Source organism: Peromyscus leucopus, chromosome 2 (assembly GCF_004664715.2).
Source record: "Peromyscus leucopus breed LL Stock chromosome 2, UCI_PerLeu_2.1, whole genome shotgun sequence".
NCBI classification, from domain to species: Eukaryota; Metazoa; Chordata; class Mammalia; order Rodentia; family Cricetidae; genus Peromyscus; species Peromyscus leucopus.
The window spans coordinates 125,196,061-125,214,283 of NC_051064.1; the positions used below are offsets into that span (position 1 = coordinate 125,196,061).

At 51.9% G+C, this 18,223-nt stretch overlaps 1 protein-coding gene and 1 non-coding gene across 4 annotated transcripts; one reads left to right on the forward strand and one right to left on the reverse strand.

Moving 5' to 3' along the window:
- Positions 1-2,287: 2,287 nt before the first annotated feature.
- On the reverse strand, positions 2,288-2,391 carry LOC114704319. Its single transcript, XR_003736251.1, has one exon. It is a non-coding gene; the product is annotated as a U6 spliceosomal RNA (small nuclear RNA).
- Positions 2,392-6,489: 4,098 nt separating this feature from the next.
- On the forward strand, positions 6,490-13,862 carry Fhl3 (four and a half LIM domains 3). 3 transcript variants are annotated; one of them, XM_028885474.2, is made up of 6 exons: positions 6,490-6,675; positions 11,034-11,210; positions 11,304-11,478; positions 12,598-12,767; positions 12,853-13,063; positions 13,150-13,862. In XM_028885474.2, exons 2-6 carry the CDS (start codon positions 11,055-11,057, stop codon positions 13,302-13,304), a joined length of 867 nt encoding a protein of 288 aa, XP_028741307.1. In that variant the 5' UTR covers positions 6,490-6,675; positions 11,034-11,054; the 3' UTR covers positions 13,305-13,862. The 3 variants fall into 3 exon arrangements, with proteins under 3 accessions (XP_028741307.1, XP_037058815.1, XP_037058814.1); XM_037202920.1 differs by having other exon boundaries at positions 6,507-6,601; XM_037202919.1 differs by lacking the exon at positions 6,490-6,675 and adding an exon at positions 8,030-8,689.
- The last annotated feature ends 4,361 nt before the right edge of the window (positions 13,863-18,223 follow it).

The window sequence follows — 18,223 nt, forward strand, 5'->3', positions numbered from 1 at the left end:
TCTCCGTTTTCTGGTTTTACTAGGTTTGGCTTAGTCTGATTTGGTTTGGTGTTTTTGAGGCAGGGTCTGGCTGCCCTGAAACCCACTTAGACCAAGCTGGTCTCGGACTCACAGTGATTCTCTTGCATCTGCAGAGTGCTTGGGTTACATGTATGCACCAACATGCCCAGCTATCAGTGTTATTTTTAAATCACTAAAGCTACCTATAAGTAGCCCATTAGAGAGAGTCAGACCCAGCACAGCAAGAAGCAGCATTTGGGGTTGTTTGCTCTGCCTCTCTCCTTCTCTCCCCCTCTCTCTCATTCTTATTTTCTTTATCTGTTGGCATTTGGATTCTTTTTCACTATGTGAGGCTAATCTTCAACAGAATCTTTTTTGTTTGTTTTTTGAGACAAGATCTCACTATGTAGCTCTGGCTGTCACAGAACTCACTAGGTAGACCAGGATGGCCTCAAACTCCCAGAGATCTTCCTGCCGAGTGCTGGAATTAAAAGCATTGCACCATTATGCAGGCTCTTTAACTGCATCTATTTTACATGACACTGATCACCTCTCCAAGCTGAAGAACGCCCTGGAAACCCTCTTCAGAGAGTCCGGGGGCAAGTGAACTATGACAAAGGTCACAGTATGAAAAGTTTTTTCCTGTCTCTACACACTTGATTTTGCCCAGTTAGGTCGACATGCATTAGGAAAATTCCATTTTGTTTGTCGTCCTTGAAAAACAAGCTACTTCATGATCTGGGACCACCTTTCCAGCCTCATCTCAAGAAGCTGAGCTATCTCAGACAATGACCAGATGGCTGCTGTATCCACTCCTGCCTTGTCCCCTGAAGAAGCATTAGTGACCAGCAGCATCTGGGGAAGCCATTGCTGTACCCTGGAGGTGGGGGACTCTAGAGTTAGTCCCAGATTGGCATTGCACAAAGACCACCTTTTAGTTTGGCATTTAGAGGCACATTATCAAAATCTTTGTAAAGGGATAGCAATAAATGGTTCACATGGGGTTTTTTAAAGACTAGAAAAGAGACTATCTACCATACACATGGCTCCTACACACAGCAGTTAACCATGTTCTCTCTTGGCTTGCCTGCCCGTTCTCTGTCAAAGCCTCTCATTTTAGCCTCTATGACACCCTTGTGGACTTGCGAGCACAAAGCAAGTTTCTAGATTTGAGAGTGTTTGTTAAGCTTGTGGCCTGCTCTGGACACTGCAGTGTCAAGAGTGAGCAATATACCCAAGGAAGAAAGGGTATTTTCTTAGTTAAGGAAGGAGGTCTTGTGGTTAGAGGCACTGGAGTGATTCAGCATCCAGAGGAAGTCATGAACGGCTCGGCAGAAGTGACCAGAGCCTTCTTTTGAAAGGTCTTGCAAGGCAAGAAGACAAGATGGGTCTCTGTGAGCTTGAGATAGGAAAGTGTGTGTAGGCATGCCCTGGGTGGGGAAGGAACAAATATCCCACTTAACCTTAGCCGGTGGCCAAGCACTCTGCTTCCAGCTCTGGCTCAGATGCACCTGTTTCCCAAGAAGGGGGAGAGGACAGATGGGTGACAGGGACAGAGAGTCCATGAGGCTGATCCCTGAACTCCCTGGGGCACGTCTTCCTGGGCCAATGGAAAGAAAGTGAGAGGGAAATGTGAGCCACTGGAAATGAGGAGGAGAAAGGACACAGCCCCCTATCCCCCCTGTCCTGGGTAGTGTCTCCCTCCCCTCCCTCCCCCCGCCCCCGAGGCTGGCCAGAGCCAAAGATTTCCTAACTTTCCCTGACCTTTAGACTCCAAGTCCTAACAGCAAAACCTTAATACTTGACCGTGAAAAGGAAGGAAAGGAGGGTTCCCCACCTACTGAAGACTTACCGCATGGTCTCATCACTCCTCAACAATGGTATCTTCGAGAAAGAGAGACTGCCTGTCAGAGGTTCACTGACTGCCCAGGTGACGGGTTAGGATCAGTTTGGGCATGAGAAGCGTTGACATTTGACAGTCTGGGTTTCAGTCCTGACTTTGCCATTCTTGGTAGTTACTTGATGTATTTGTGCTCCCCTTCACCTTCCTCTACCTCTCCCCTCTTTCTCCACCGGGTCTTACTACGGGAGCTGAGGCTGGCTGTATAGACCGGACTGGCCTCGAACTCACAGACAGCTGCCTGTCTCTGCTTCTTGAGTGCTAGGATTAAAGGGGTGCGCCACCACAGGTCCAGCCTCCATTTCCTCATCTTTGTTTTGTTGTTGCTGCTGCTACAGGTTAAAGGATTTTAACGGAACAAATAAGTATATAATAAAATTTCATTTCAAGAATATGGAGTCTTTTATGAATTTGCATGCCATCCCTGCACAGGGACCATGCTAATCTCTGTATCATTCCAATTTTAGCATCTGTGCTGCCAAAATGAGCACCATTTTCTCACCTTTGAGAAGAGGATTAGACGGTATATCTAGGACTGGTGAGACAGCTCAGTGGGGGGGGGCACTTGCTGTGTGAATCTGGTGACCTGAGTTCAATCCCCTAAACCTACACTGGGAGGGTCTAAGCGACCGTAGGGCCAGCAAGATGGCTCGGTGGGGAAAAGTACTTGCCACCAAGCCTGACTATTCCCAGGAACCACAAGGTAAGAAGAAAGAACTCCTTCCCACAAGTTGTCCCTCACTTCCTACATGCATGTTCATGTACGAGAGTGCGCGCGCGCGCACACACACACCCACCAAATTTTTTTAAAGATTTATTTATTTATTATGTATACAGAAGAGGGAGCCAGATCTCATTACAGATGGTTGTGAGCCACCATGTGAATGCTGGGAATTGAACTCAGGACCTCTGGAAGAACAGTTGGTGCTCTTAATCACTGAACCATCTCTCCAGCCTCCCCAATTTTTTTTTTTTTTTTTTGGTTTTTCGAGACATGGTTTCTCTGTGTAGCTTTTGCACCTTTCCTGGAACTCATTCTGTAGACCAGGCTGGCCTCAAACTCACAGAGATCCACCTGCTTCTGCCTCCCGAGTGCTGGGATTAAAGGCATGTGCCACCACCACCCGGCCCCAATTTTCATAACTTATTTATTTTACTTACTTTTTGTTTTGTTTATTTATTTATTTACTTTGTTTTTTGTTTTCCGAGACAGAGTTTCTATGTGTAACAGCCCTGGCTGCCCTGGAACTCACTCTGTAGACCAGGCTGGCCTCAAACTCAGAGATCCCACTGTCTCTGTCTCAGAGTGCTGGGATTAAAGGCATGCGCCGCCGCCGCCGCCGCCGCCGCCGCCGCCGCCGCCGCCACCACCACCACACCGCTACTTAATTTTATTTATATGTATATGTTTGTGTTTGCATGAGTGAACATCACCGGTGCTGGTATCTGAGGAGGCCAGAAGGGGTCGTCAGATTCCCGGAAGTTACAAGCTGCTATGACAGCACATAGATGCTGGGAACTGAGCTCGGGTCCTCTGGAAGAGCAGTGTACTAGCTGATTGACGACCGATGTGGATGAGCCCAGCTCAGCGTGGGCAGTGCCACCCCTGGACTAGTGGTATTAGGTGCTATAAGAAACCAAGCTGAACTGGGCGGTGGTGGCACTTGTCTTTAATCCCAGCACTCAGGAAGCAGAGCCAGGCAGATCTGTGAGTTCGAGGTCAGCCTGGTCTACAGAGCGAGATCCAGGACAGGCACCAAAAACTACCCAGAGAAATCCTGTCTCAGAAAAAAAAAAAAAAAAAAAATAGGCTGAGCAGTCATGAGAAACAGGCCAATAGGCAGCACATTCCTCCATGGTTTCTGCTTCAGTTTTTACCTCCAGTTTCCTGCCCTGACTTCCCAGGGTGATGCTGTAATGTGAAAGTGTAAGCTGAAATAAACTCTTTCCTTCCCAACTCACTTTTGGTCATGGTGTTGGAAAGCTAACAGCAAGCAAACTTAGCCACTAAGCCATCTAAGAGAACTGACTCCAGAGGGTTATCCTTTGACCTCCATGTAGCACTAGCACACACATGTGAGCCCACATAGGCAAACACATATACACACCACACACATATATGCACTATATGCATGTATATATAGTTATGTATATATATGTTTATTGAATAATTACATGCATTCATATATTACATGCATGCATGTTTAGGGAACAGTGCAAAGTGGGAGCTCACAGAGTCTTGGCTCTTGATAAAGCCCTTCAGTAGCACTTCAAGCCACAAGGAAAGAACAAAGATTCTAAGATGAAGCACCTTTACTGCGCATTCCTAACTCTCTCTGTTCTGCCTGCACACCAGAAGAGGGCACCAGATCTCATTACAGATGGTTGTGAGCCACCATGTGGTTGCTGGGAATTGAACTCGGGATCTCTAGGAGGAGCAGCCAGTGCTCTTAACCTCTGAGCCATCTCAGAGCCAGCCCAATGCTCCCCTTTCTGAAGGCTCCTGTCCTAGTTAGGGTTTCCATTGCCAGCACCTTGGGGAGGAAGGGGTTTATTTGACTTACACTTCCAACATAGTCCATCACTGAAGGAAGTCAGGACAGAAATTCAAACAAGGCAGGAACCTGGAGGCAGGATCTGATGCAGAGGCCACAGAAGGGTGCTGCTTACTGGTTTGCTCAATCTGCTTTTTTTTTTTTTTTTTTTTTTTTTTTTTTTTTTTTTTTTTACTTATTTAGAGCTTTATTGGGGGGGGGGAGGGGAGGAAGTAGTGGAGAGGAGAGGGGACCCAACCTGCTTTCTTATAGAACCCAGGGATAGCACCACCCACAATGGGCTAGGTCCTCCCCCATAAAATGTCCAAGCTAGCATGGTGGTGCAGGCCTTTAATCCTAGAGGCAGAGGCAGGTGGATCTCTGTGAGCTTGAGGTCAGCCTGGTCTATAAAGCGAGTTCCAGGACAGCCAGAGCTGTTACACAGAGAAACCCTGTCTTGAAAAAACTAAACCAAGAAGAAGATGAAGGAGGAGAAGGAGAAGAAGAAAAGAAGGAAGAAAGGAAGGAAGGAAAAAAATGCCCTACAGCTTTCCTACAGCCTGATCTTATGGAGGCATTTTTCTCATTTGAGGTTACCTCCTTTCAGATGACTCTAGCTTGTGTCAAGTTGAAACTAGCCAGCATAACTCCCATTATTGCCATCACCTCACCCCAGAACAGACCCCCTCTTGCTATTTACTCTAACAAGGAATAGTCTTGCTGTATCCCTCCAGAGGAAGGGCCCACCCTCAGACTGTTCATTCACCCAGTGGACTCCTGATAACAGGTGCTTGGCAGGGACGCGGCAGGGGGATCCAAACTGAAGCGGTGTGTGTATGTCATTCACTCCTCAGTTATTTATTGCCTGCCAAGCACTGGAGTAGATACCGAGAATACAGTAGTCAACAAAAATGACCCAACCTCTGCCCTCCATGCGCTTGCAATTTAAGAATCAACAACATAATAAGCAACCATTTAATTTTGAAAGGCAACCTGGCCCGGAGACTGTCTTAGGACCTAGGAACCAGACACATGCTACAGAAGGGGAGGGTCCTCACCAGCCTTGGAGAAGGTGGTCGGGGTCTTAATCTCTGCTGTGCAAACTTGGCTGGATGCAGCCTTGGATCAGGGGAGCCTCTCTGGGCATCCGAATCACCATGGATACAAAGGTTATTTCCAGCTTCAGTTTGTTGTCCCTTGTTTTGCAAACAGCACAACAGAGCCCTCCCCCCCCCCAGCACCCCCACCTCTGCCCTCTAGATCTAGGCTATTTATTCCTAGTGACAAGCCTGAGGATCCCAGGGGGGATGGCCTCAAGGACCTGGATGGGCCTTGTGTCCCTGGCAGGCTCTAGTCCGCCCTTCCCGGCACAGGATAGAAGCCGGAGGGTCAGAAACTGCAGGAGTCCCCCTCCCCTCTCCGTCACCACCCCTGCCTGCAGCAACAGAACCACTCACATTCTTCACACCCCTCCCAAGAAACCCAAAGCTCATGGGGCCGGGGTCTCCCTGAGCCTGAAAGGTCAAAACTATTCCTGGGGCACTGGAGAAACCTCAGTGCCAGGGTACAGCTGAGGGTGGGGAGGTTGTTGCCTGGGCTTTCGCCACTCAGTTATAGAATAAAGCCCTTTGAAATTGAGGAGGATAAAGACTCTTTCTCTTTAGCCCAAGTTTCTAGAAAATACCTTGATCTCCGCTGGTAAGGCTATGCCAGCAGACTCAAACCACCCCCTCCCGCAGGCTGGATTACGGCCTCCTTCACAAGCTAAGGTTTAGAGTAACATCTAGGGATGAGCTAGGAAGAAAAGATGAGGAGTTTGGTCCCCAGATGGACCCTGGTCCTGCACCCCTGGCCTGGGATCGCTTCCAGCAGTTCCCTTGAGTCCGAAGGGGCATGGGGGGCAGGGGCGGGCCAGGCTGCAGGGGACGAGTAAGGCGGGGCCGAGAAGGTCGGAGCGCCAGGTTCGGCTGGGCCGGGCTCGCGGCAGGCAGGAGGGGGGCGGGGTCTGGCCCCCGCGGGCGGGTTGGGGGCCCGGGGGCGGGGTCCGGGCGGGGCGGGCCGGCGCACTTCCTCGGAGGCTTAGGGCCGCGCGCCCACTCGCCCACACAGTCTGTCGCGGCAGGCTACCTCTCCGCGGCTCCCTCGGTCCGCTCGGCCTGGCCCCCAGGTAGGAGCCGCCGGGCGATCGGCTCCCGGCCCCACCCACGCCCGCGCGCACCCGGCTCCCGCGCCCTCTTCGAGGTGAGCGTCCCCCGCCCCGTCTTCCAGCCCCAGTGCCTGCGCTGCGCTCGGCCGGGATCGCTGCCGGGGCCCCTGCCACTGTCCCCTGCTGGGACACCCCCAAGCACCCCGAGCTCCGGACCACGCGCGCAAGCACGGACCTCACGGCTCCGCGCCCCGGTGCCGGGAGGGAACCGCCGGAGTTGCAGGGGGAGGGGACCAAGTTTGAACTAGAAAAGCTGGAGAGATCAGGAGGGTTGGAGAAACTGAGGCTCTTAGGAAGCCTGGTAGAACAGACAAGGACGCGCGCCCCAGGAGGCTACAGGAACCATTCAAACTAGTGCAGAGAATGGACCGACAAAGTTCTCGAGGCACTGCGGGGACCCGGGCTCTGTAGAGCGTTTTAAGAAGCCACTGTATGACCCCAGGGAACTCATTGCTAGCGCCCTTCCCAGGGCCTTGGAGGGCCCTGAGGCTGAAGCTTGTTAGACTGGTGCTAAATCTGCCTCCCTGAGGCCTAAGGAGACTTTGAGAGTCTGAGACGCTGAGAGACCAAGACTTGGCTGCAGAGGAATAGATATCCCCAGAGTGGGGGTCCCCCTGGGACACAGCTCCAGAGATACAGGGACACCCCCACCCAAACACAAAGACAGCAGCCCAAGGCTGCTGAGAAGTGCGGAGTGGAAGCTAGAGTTCGCGGAAGAAGAGACTCCTAGGTGCACTCACTGACAGCTAGCTGCCTCAGGCCTGAAAAGGTGGAGGCAGAGCTTGGGGGAAATTGACTCTCTGCCAACCCATCCCCCAGGAGGCCGAGGACCTGAGGCTGTGAAGCTGAGCTCAAGAAAGAGCCCCATGTACACACAGCCACTAAGACAGCGCCAATTTATTTTTAAACTCAAATCTTGGACGCTCTGCTGCAGCCCTGGGGGACTCGGGGGTGAATGAAATGTTCCTCTCCTGCCCTCCGAGCAGCTGCTGGATCTGCTCCCTACCCCGCTTTTCCCTAAACTGCTTTGACTTCCAGGCCCTGTGGGGAGGAGGGGCGGAGAGTTTAGGGGTGGGGGGGGGCTAGTTTCTCCCCTTTGTCGTGGGAGAAGGGTCTGCTCTGATTCCAACTCACAGCTGCAGGGTCTGGCCAGGGTCCTCCTGGACTGGGGGGGGGGCGCAGTGCGAAAGGGTTGAGCCCTTGGCATGGGTGATTGGAAAGACCTCTGGTGTCTTCCAATGGCAGGGTTGGCAGCTGAGGTGGAGGAGGGCCAGCTCTAGTGACTCTCCTGTCCGTGTGTGTCCCTCGTGTACACCCCCCCCCCCACACACCCACACACACACACACACGCATCACCCTTAAAGGCTGCCTGCCCCCTCCACCATTACCAGAGCATTTCTAGGCAGAGTTACTCACTGGAGGGTAGGACACTTCTGCTATCCTTGGCCATGCCCCGAGCCTGCCCTTGGTGTCTTGTCCTGAGCTCTAAAGAGGAGAGATAGATATTCTGTCCTGCCTGCCTTTCGTGAGCTGCGATGCGGTGGTGGTATGTGTATTTTGTGAATGGCAAGGTGTCATACAAGTGTGTACACCATCTAAGATCTTTAGGGTTTCTCTCCCCAGCTACTGTGGGCCCCAGTGGTCCCCTCAGCGAGAGCAGAGGTCAGCCTTCACTGAGACTCTCTTAAGTCACGTCCCAGGCCAACCCCTGCCTCAGGTCTTCCTGAGACCCACTGTCTGTCTCCAGTAGGAGTGAGGGCCTTGTAGTGAAAAATACACCTGGCTACCATTTACCTGGGACTTAACCATCTGCCAGATGCTTTACAGGGATTAGCATCACATTTATGCCTGACAGCAGTCCCGGAAGAGGGAGGTGATGTTATCTCATTTAACTAGATGGACTCAGGGCATGAAACGTATGTACCCAAGGTCACAGGATCCCAAGTCAGGTTTATGTTTCATGACTCAAGCAGGCTGCTATACACTGAACACCACACAGAAAGGAGTTCCGCCACTCAGCTCCAGGAAGTTCACTGGTGTGTGTATACGGTACGTGTGTGGGGGGGTGTAGAGATGTGTGCGTTGATGGGGAAAGCAGATGAGGGTCATCTGGGAGATCCACTGTCCCTGCTGAACCCTGCCTGCCACCAGCCAGGAAGGAGTAGAGACTGGCTCCCTACTCATCCTTTTAGTCCTCCAGCCTTGTGAGGGAATGGAGAGAGACTGAGGAGAAACAGGGATAGGGAGAGACAGGTGGGCCTTGGTGGTGTCCTTCTTTGTCCTCATTAGAACCATAGATTAACGGATTGGGGGATTCTGGGAAGGAAGCAGAAGGCACGCCCATACCCTATTTGGGGTGCCTCATCTCAGCACGGTGACTGGCTCTGAGGGGGTGGATCCAGGGCTAGCCTGGGCCTGGGAAGGTAGCTGCTGCTGCTGCTGCTGCTGTGGCTGGCCAAACCCAGAAGGAAGGAAAGGACGTAGGGCACTTCCCAGTGAGCACATGGCCACAGGCCACCTGTATGGCCTTCTGATGTCCAGTGGCTAGCAGCCCAGGCAATCCTCAGATGCTGGGCCAGAGGAAACCAGGGTCTGAATGACAGGGAGGGCCATGAGGAGGAGGGGGCTCTCTCCACCCTTGAGCATAACCTCTACCCTGAGGACTCTCCAGCTTTGGTGGCCTTGTGTCCTGCTTTGGGTGTGAACCCGGGTGTTCTCCCACTCTGTGGAAGGGAAAGTTCAACTTCATAAGCCCCAAAGAGGCAGGCCCTCCTCCAGGTTTGAGACATCTGTTGCTGCCTGAAGTCTGCCCTCTAAGGCAGACCAAGGTGTTCTGTGAGAATGTCCTTCTGTGCTTGCCGAGGAAGGCTGTTCCTTCATCTTAAGCCAGTGCAGCTATGGAGAAGGGGGTTGGAAAGTTCCTTTGTGCGCCCCTTTAACTTCCTGCAGTCTCCTGAGCAACAATGACACCATCCCCTTCCTGTGGGTCCGAGGGGATCTTCTTCACTACCCAGCCCTTTGAGAGCATGCCTCGCAGTGGAGGAGGGTGGAGCTGGGGAACTCTGACTTCAGCGCTAGGAGACTGGCATTGGCCAGCAGAAAAGACAGGGAACCCCACTTCCCTGCCCCCCTATTCTTCTTGCTCCTGTTCCAGAGGCAGCTGTGTGGGTGACCTCATCCCACAAACATGCTTTGTTCCTGAGAAAATGGAAAGTGTCTGAGGTTTGGTGGGGGGCTGGGTGTCTGCAGCAAAGCTCTCTGGGCCCCCCCTTCTCTTACCCTCCATCAGGAAGGAGCCTGACTGGGGCTCCAGGGGCTCCTGTTTTCTCACCTTTCACGTCTGTCTCTGGCCTTACACCCTGGGGAATCAGGAAAGGTAGGCAGAGGCTGTCTGTCCAGATGCAGGGGAGGTACATATCATGACCCCGGGTCTTTGCAGAGCTACCAGTAGAGACACCTGACCGAGGTGGTAGGGGGCACACAGTCCCCTCTCTGTCTCCACTTCCCTGCTGCCCCCCCCCCAGGCATGCCGGGTTTCCCCTTTTTTCCTCCCTCTAGCTGGTAAAAAGCTGACATCTGGCCCTCTGCGCTGCCACAGCTGCAGCAGATGTTGCAGCCAAGACTACCCAGGCTGGTGTGACAGGGGACTCAGCAGAGGTGGCAGGGGATGAGGCCGAGGGTCCAGCTGGGAAGTCCGACCATGTCCAGCTTGCAGGATTTCCTTCCTGCCTGAACCTAGGCTGAGCAACCTAGTGCTTGCTTGGCTGATTCTCCTGGGAGGGGAGGCCCAACTTCTCACACCGCCATTCATCAGTCAAGCATCTCTCTCGCATTCCACTATTTCCTGCATCGGTGGAGAGTTGTATGGGGCGGGAGAGCACACAGAACAGCCCATTCTACCCGTAGCTCCCCAGATCAGAACTCTAGATAAATGTCTCTGTAGCTAAACTCCTATGGTCCCATCCCAGGAGTCGGAAGGTGAGAGTTCTGTCTATATACAGTAGGGTTAGTGGCCCCCTGTCCTGGCCTTTGGCACCCTAGGGACAGTACAGAGAGTGGAAGCAAACCTCAGGCTGGGGCAGGAAATGAGTCACTGACCCAGGAAAAGCCCCCTCCCCCCAGATCAGCCAGGGCCTAGATAAGAAAACAACTTCTGCTTCCTGATTTTTTTCTGACCCCTTCCTATCCTCACAGTTAAATATAGAAATAAACACCCAAGATTCACGCATGCACTGAACCTGAGACTGATGGGTTCCCTGAGCGGGCCTGTTCCCACCTGCTGTGATCTGGCACCTTCTGCGCCTCCTCTCTTCTTTGAATGCAAAGAGCTCTTGTCCAGGGCCATGCTAGAGCCCTTCTAGGTGAACTCCGCCCCATCTTGTGTTCCTGACAGGGCTTACTCAGCATCACCGCCATGAGCGAGGCCTTTGACTGTGCCAAATGCAGTGAGTCCTTGTACGGCCGCAAATACATCCAGACAGACAGTGGCCCCTACTGCGTCCCCTGCTATGACAACACCTTCGCCAACACCTGTGCCGAGTGCCAGCAGCTCATCGGGCATGACTCAAGGGTAAGGACCAGACCAGAAGGGTGAGAGTAAGTGCGGGCGGGTGGGAGGGGCCAAGGACAAATCCCCCCAAGCCCCTGCTTTGTCTCCCCAAAGGAGCTGTTCTATGAGGATCGCCACTTCCACGAGGGCTGCTTCCGGTGCTGCCGCTGCCAGCGCTCCCTGGCTGATGAACCCTTCACCTGCCAGGACAGCGAGCTGCTCTGTAACGAGTGCTACTGCACAGCCTTCTCTTCACAGTGCTCCGCCTGTGGGGAGACTGTCATGCCTGGTATGTCCCAGGGCCTCATCCTGGGTTCGGGAACTGCCATCCCAGCAGGGTCTTTGCGTCTGCCCGGCTCATACTCCCATGAGGTTTGGTGTGGGTAGAGGTCTAGACACACTGCATGTTCCTGGAACATGCATGGATCTGTTGTACATGTATGCTCCTGAGAGCTTAATGCACACAGGGATTGGCGCACCCAGCTCTCCACACAGAAGCTTGGCGGGTACCAAAACTGACAAGCTGAAGAAGGCTTAGTGTGTATTAGACCAACAGGCCTAGTGAACACCTAAGGACTTACATGTGTAGCAGCTGATATACTTGACACACACGCAGGCCTTAGCTGCATGTTTGGTACATGTGAGAGCTAAGGATATACTGAGATCCTCAGGGTTGCTGCATTGAAGTTTTGTGTGCAGAGATCGATTGTAGGCTTAAAATGTATGTTGTCCTGCATGCCTAATAGGTATGTGAGGACTTAGCATGTGTGGAGAGTGATAGACCTAGAAGATGCAAAGGCTTAGCCTGTACTGAACCTGTCATTCCTAGGGCATTGGGCTTTGTGTAGGCAGAGTTGCCTGGTTAATGGGATCTTGCCTGAATGTTAAACTGGTATTTCTGGACAGGTAGTGGTGGCACACGCCTTTAATCTCAGCACTTGGGAGGCAGAGACAGGTGGATCTCTGTGAGTTCGAGGCCAGCCTGGTCTACAGAGAAAGATCCAGGACAGTCAGAGCTACACAGAGAAATCCTGTCTGGGGGGGAAAAAAACAGAAAAACAAAAAAACAACCCAACAAAAAATCCTGGTATTTCTGATATATAATGACTTATTTAGCATATACTGAAACAACCTGTATTTTACACAGAGGCTTGATGTATGTTAAGACAGTCCTGTGTGAGGCATGGAAGGTTTAACATGTGTGCTGAGCATGTGCTGAACTGTCACGTCCAGTTTGGGGGAAGAGGTTGGCATATGTAACATGTATGGCGGGAGTCTTACTTCATGCGCATGGATACAGCTCTATTGGGTTATAGAAGCAGTGGGGACAGCTTGGGGAGTGGAATTGACAGAGTGACCCTCAGGAACTTGGGACACAGACTCTAAGTGGGATTCCTGTTTCCCACAGGGTCCCGGAAGCTGGAGTATGGAGGCCAGACATGGCATGAACATTGCTTTCTGTGCAGTGGGTGTGAGCAACCTCTAGGTTCCCGCTCCTTCGTGCCCGACAAGGGCGCTCACTACTGCGTGCCTTGCTATGAGAACAAGTTCGCTCCGCGGTGTGCCCGCTGCAGCAAGGTGGGGGCTGGGCCTCTGAATTTTGGGTAAGACCTGTTGTGGGTGGGGATACTCACTCCCCTGCTGATGGGTGATGCCCCCACAGACGCTGACCCAGGGTGGAGTAACCTATCGAGATCAACCCTGGCACCGAGAGTGCCTGGTCTGCACTGGGTGCCAGACGCCCCTTGCGGGGCAGCAGTTCACGTCTCGGGATGATGATCCCTACTGTGTGGCCTGTTTCGGGGAACTCTTTGCACCCAAGTGCAGCAGCTGCAAGCGCCCCATCACGGGGGGGAGCGGTGGCGAGGCTGCAGGTAAGAGCGTGGCTGTGATAACTGGGTGACGCCGAGGGGCGGCAGCGCCCCCAGATCTGCAGCGCTAACCTCCGCCTCTCCTCCAGGACTCGGTGGAGGCAAGTACGTGTCCTTCGAAGACCGCCACTGGCACCACGGCTGCTTCTCCTGTGCCCGCTGCTCCACCTCCCTGGTGGGCCAGGGCTTCGTACCAGACGGAGACCAAGTTCTGTGCCAGGGCTGCAGCCAAGCAGGGCCCTGAGCCAAGGCTCCTGACTCGCCCCTTTCCCAAACTAAGGGTTCGAGACTATGGCTCCTTTTCCGAACCACTTCTGGGACCCAGCCCCTCCTTAGAATGGGCCTCCACCTGCCCCTGCACAGTGTGCAACACCCATGGCTTAAACTCTCTCTCCAAGTCTGGACTGCAGAAGTGGGTCCCTCCCCTCTGTACTTTTTTGGGTTCCCAGATCTAGCTCCTTCCCCCAGATCAAGGCCCTAGACACTCCAGCCCCCCAAACCTGGACCTAGGCCTCCTTAAATCTAGACTTCTTGGGTAGATTTTTAGGTTTCCTATGGGTGCCTGAGAAGTCCTCAAAGATAGATTGTACCCCAGTTTGACCTCATCCCCATCCCACCCCTATCTCTGGGCTGAACCTGTCTGGATCGCAGATTAGGGGCTCCCTGGTTTGAGGGTCATAAGGTACAGGGTACTGTCCCCCCGAGTACCATTTTATTCTTGCTCCATGTTGCCCAGAGGTAGGAAGCAGGAGTGGCTCACCCTACTCCCAGATTCTGCAATAAAACAGTGTGAGGGAGCACAGCCCCGTGTATTTGTCAGGAGGGTGAAAGAAGGTTCCTTGGCTGAGTCAGGCTTTTGTAAACCTAGTGGGCGGGCCGCGGGGTGGGGATTCTCACCCCAGGAAGAGGATCCCCTTTGGCAGCCACACTAGTCCCTCTCTAGCTTGGCCGGCCTCCCCACTGCTGGTGGAGGGCTTTCTCCCCTGGGAGGGAGAGAGGGAGGGTTGGGAGAAGCGCCAAACAGAGCCGGATGGCAGTGGGTTTCTTGGTCTGGTACACATCTTCCCCCACCCCAACAACCCTGCCTCAACTCGACATACAAGCACGTAGTTCTGATCCCCAGACCCTCAACCCCCTTCCCCCTCTACCCAAGGATTAGTGGGGCCGGCTCAGGATCTGCTCACGGCCGGCCGCACGTTTTTTTGCCAAAAAAGGCAAGGATGCAGCTGCACGCGCCGGGGAACATCTGGATCCGATTCCCAGCATGAATGGGTCATGGCCCCGCCTCTCGTGATTCACTGGCGGGGGCGGGAGTGAGCCTGAGGGGCTGTCCCCCGAAGTGGGGCGATGGGGTGGAGCACTCTCCTGCTGGATGCCCGAGTCTGGGGTTGGCCCCCGGCCGCTGTCTCCGCGGTCGGACTGTGGCGGCAGGTACGCGCCCCGGTGGCTACCGCGGCCTCTGGAGGCGGAGGGCGGGGCGGAGGGGGCTGCCAAGAGGAAACAGTGAGAGTGTAGTATCTCAAGAAATACTCCCTAACCCTGGGCTGCCCTTACTGCGGTTTCTCAGAGGTGCAGACTCTCGGGTCATCTGCCTGAAGTCGCGAAGATAGTCACTTGGAAGATCAAGATTAATGCTTTATACTGGCAGCGGTTGGGCTTTACTGGGTCCTCGAGGAGGTTCGCAGTGTATAGCCCAGGCTGATTCTGCCTCAGCCATCAGAGAGGTCGGATGGCAAGTGTGAGCCAATCTGCAGTAGTTGGCCTTTTTTTTTTTTTTTTTTTTTTTTTTTTTTTTTTTTTTTGAGGCAAGAGTTTCTCTGTGCAGCTCTGCAGACTAGGCTCGCCTTCTGCTCCAGAGTGCTGGAATTAAAGGAGTGTGCCACCACCGCCCGGTTTGTAGTTGGCCTTTTTATTATATTTTGTAACTTTTAAAATTTTGCTGGCCGTGGCACAGTGTAGAGGTCAGAGGACAACTAACTTATGGGAGTCAGTTCTCTCCACCACGTGGGGCCCTGGTGAAGGAACTTAAGGCTCAGGTGGCTTGAAGACCAGCACCTTTCAGTGGAATCATGGCAGCATCCCCCGAGCCATATTGGCAGCCCACATTTTCAACAAACTTTTATGAATGTCCAACGTATGTGCTTATAACAGTTGTAGGTTCACATTTTTTTTTTCGTTCTCTCTCCCACCAATCACTGTCTTACACACTTGCTTTCTCGGCTTCCTGCACTCCCAATTCTTGCTACAAGTTCAATAAACACTTGTTGAGGCAGAGCAGGCTAGTCTCAGAAAACAGCTGGGGAAAGGCCCAGCGGCCTCAAAACATAGGCTGGTTTGGGGAAGCACAAGTGATTCATTTTGGAGGGAGTGCCAAGCTACCAAAATGGCAGGCGGAGCTGGGGTGGTCAAAAGTCAGGTGCCAACTTAAACAGACCTCCCCCTGCTGGTGAGCAGCACTTGGAAACGTTGAAGCAGGGGCATTCAAGGGTCAGTGTGAGAAAGATCATTCTGGCTGTGTCTGAATAATGGATTAGCGGAGTAAAATGAGCAGGCTGCTCAGAACGCCGGTGCTGTGGGCCAGGAGCGATCTTGAGATGTGTAGCAGCTGGAAGGGAAAGGTGGGGCCTGGTGACTGGTTTGGAGGCAGTGTTCAGAGAGTGTGGACAGTAGCATTTAAGGGAGCCTTCAGACCTGAGGCAGAGAGAGTGGCGTGGCTTCCTTAGGGTCCTTGCTCATCCCTGAGGAAGAGAGTCAGCTGTAAACAGTTTCATTTATCTCAGTATGAACACTTTTCAGAGTCAACATCTCAAGCTTAATTTAGTTTGAAACTAACATAGTAACTACCTGCTTGGCACATGCCTATAATCCCAGTACTTGGGAGGTAGAGGCGGGAGTTCAGAATAACCTTTGGCTACGTAGTGAATTTGTGGCTAGCCAAGACAATAAACAAACAAACAAATAAATAAATAAAAATGCATCTGTATTAAAGAAAAAGGAAGAGAGATGCTGTATCTTGAGTATAAATAAAGAAAATTTTCAAGGGATTGGGGGATTTATTTTTTAATGATAAAGCACCTTCTTATAAAGCATAAGGCCCTAGGTTCCACAGGAATACACGTATGTATGTACACACAGAAGTCAGAATAGGGCATCGGGTGTCCTCTTTCTCTACCTGTTCCTTTGAGGCAGTGTCTCTCCCTCAGTCTAGAGTTATGTTTTCTTAGGTAACCTAGAATCTAGCAAGCCCCAGTCATCCTCCTGTTTTTGCTGCTTTGGAGCTGTGGTTACAGGACTATGCTGGGATGCCTTGCTTATTAAGTTGGTAATAGGAACTCCAGTCGTTTGTTTTTTTGGCTTTTCGAGACAAGGTTTCTCTGTGGAGTTCTGGCTGTCCTGGAACTAGTTCTGTAGACCAGGCTAGCCTTGAGCTCAGAGATCTACCTGCCTCTGTGAGCAGGTTTATTTTTATTTCACATGTATAGGTACAAATACACATGTACACAACATGCATGCAGTGCTCATAGAAGCCAGAAGAGGGCATCGATCCTCTGGAACTGGAGTCTTACAGTTATTAGCTGTCATAAGGGTGCTGGGAATAGGATGTAGGTCCCCTAGAAGAGCAACTAATACTCTTAAGTGCTGATGGATCTCTCCAGCCCCCCAGATTTTTTTTTAAAGATTTATTTATTTATTATGTATACAGCATGTATGACTGCAGGCCAGAAGAGGGCACCAGGTCTGATTACAGATGGTTGTGAGCCACTATGTGGTTGCTGGGAATTGAACTCAGGACCTCTGGAAGAGCAGTCAGTGCTCTTAACCTCTAAGCCATCTCTCCAGCCCCTCTGAGCCATCTCTCCAGGCCCCCCCCCCAGATATTTTTAAACAGGATATTTATTGAGGTAATTCAGACACCATTCACTTTAAGTGCTACAGCTCATTTCAATTTTAGCAAAGTTGGCAGAGTTGTACAACTATTGCCGCCCCCAAAAGGATTCCTTCTGTCCATTCTAAGTCACTTCTTATCCCAAGCAACCACTCTCTCGTCTTCCCTTAGTCTCCATGAATTTGCCAATCCCAGTATTTAATCTGAGCACTCTTTCTGGTTTTTTGTTGTTTTGCTTTGTTTCTGGTTTTCCAAGACAGGGTTTCCCTGTGTAGCCCTGGCTGTCCTGGAACTTGCTCTGTAGACCAGGCTGGCTGGGATCTCTCTGGTGTTTGTTTATTGTTTTGAGATACTCTCTCACCACATAGTGCAGGCTGAGCTTGCTCCCTTCCTGCCTCAGTCTCCTAAGTGCTAGAATTACAGGTGTGAGCTGCTCTGCATGGCTCCAACCCTGTAGCAGGAATCTTAAAAGTTCTTATTAATAAAATCAAACCCGAGGCCAGCTATTGGGGTCAATGCTGGTAGATCAGAGAGACAGAACAAGCCACAGCTATCTCACCTTGCCAATTCCTCAGCTGGTCCTGTTTCCTCAGACTGGAAGCTTCTGTGTCCTCATCCCAATGGCTCTCAGCTGAACTGCTGCTTAAAAGCCTGAATGCTTAACCAGCCACATGCTTAACCAGCCAAATGTTTCTAGTTTCTGGTCCTCACGCCTTATATACCTTTCTGCTTTCTACCATCACTCCCTAGGATTAAAGGCTTGCTTTCTGAGATTAAAGGCGTGTGTCACCATGCCTGGCTGTTTCCAATGTGGCCTTGAACTCAGAGATCCCAGGTGGATTTCTTCCTCTGGAATGCTAGGATTAAAGGCGTGTGCTATCACTGCCTAACTAGTGGCTTTTCTGTTCTCTGACCCCAGGTAAGTTTATTAAGGTACACAATATTTTGGGGAACACAATACCACCACACAACCCTGTTCCTAGTGCATGCTAGACAAACTCTTTATACTGACTCACATCTCAAGTCTTGATGTGTTTGTGTTTGTTTCCTGAGACCTGGTTTCTCTATGTAGCCCTGACTGTCCTGGAACTCACTCTGTGGACCAGGCTGGCCTAGAACTCACAGAGATCTGCCTGTTTCTGCCTCCAGAGTGTTGTTAATCTTTTCGGCTTATTCCTCTTCCTCCTGCTTTTAAGAAAGGCAGCCTAGACCTCATTTCTAAGCCATTATTGTGGCCAGGTGTTGTGGCTCATACCTGTAATCCCAACACGTGGGAG

Coding starts and splice junctions, on each gene's coding strand:
- Fhl3 (XM_037202919.1), top strand. CDS start 8,537: ATGGACTCAGGGCATGAAACGTATGTACCCAAGGTCACAGGATCCCAA. Junction 11,211..11,303: donor TCATCGGGCATGACTCAAGG/GTAAGGACCAGA, acceptor GTCTCCCCAAAG/GAGCTGTTCTATGAGGATCG. Junction 12,768..12,852: donor GGTGTGCCCGCTGCAGCAAG/GTGGGGGCTGGG, acceptor ATGCCCCCACAG/ACGCTGACCCAGGGTGGAGT.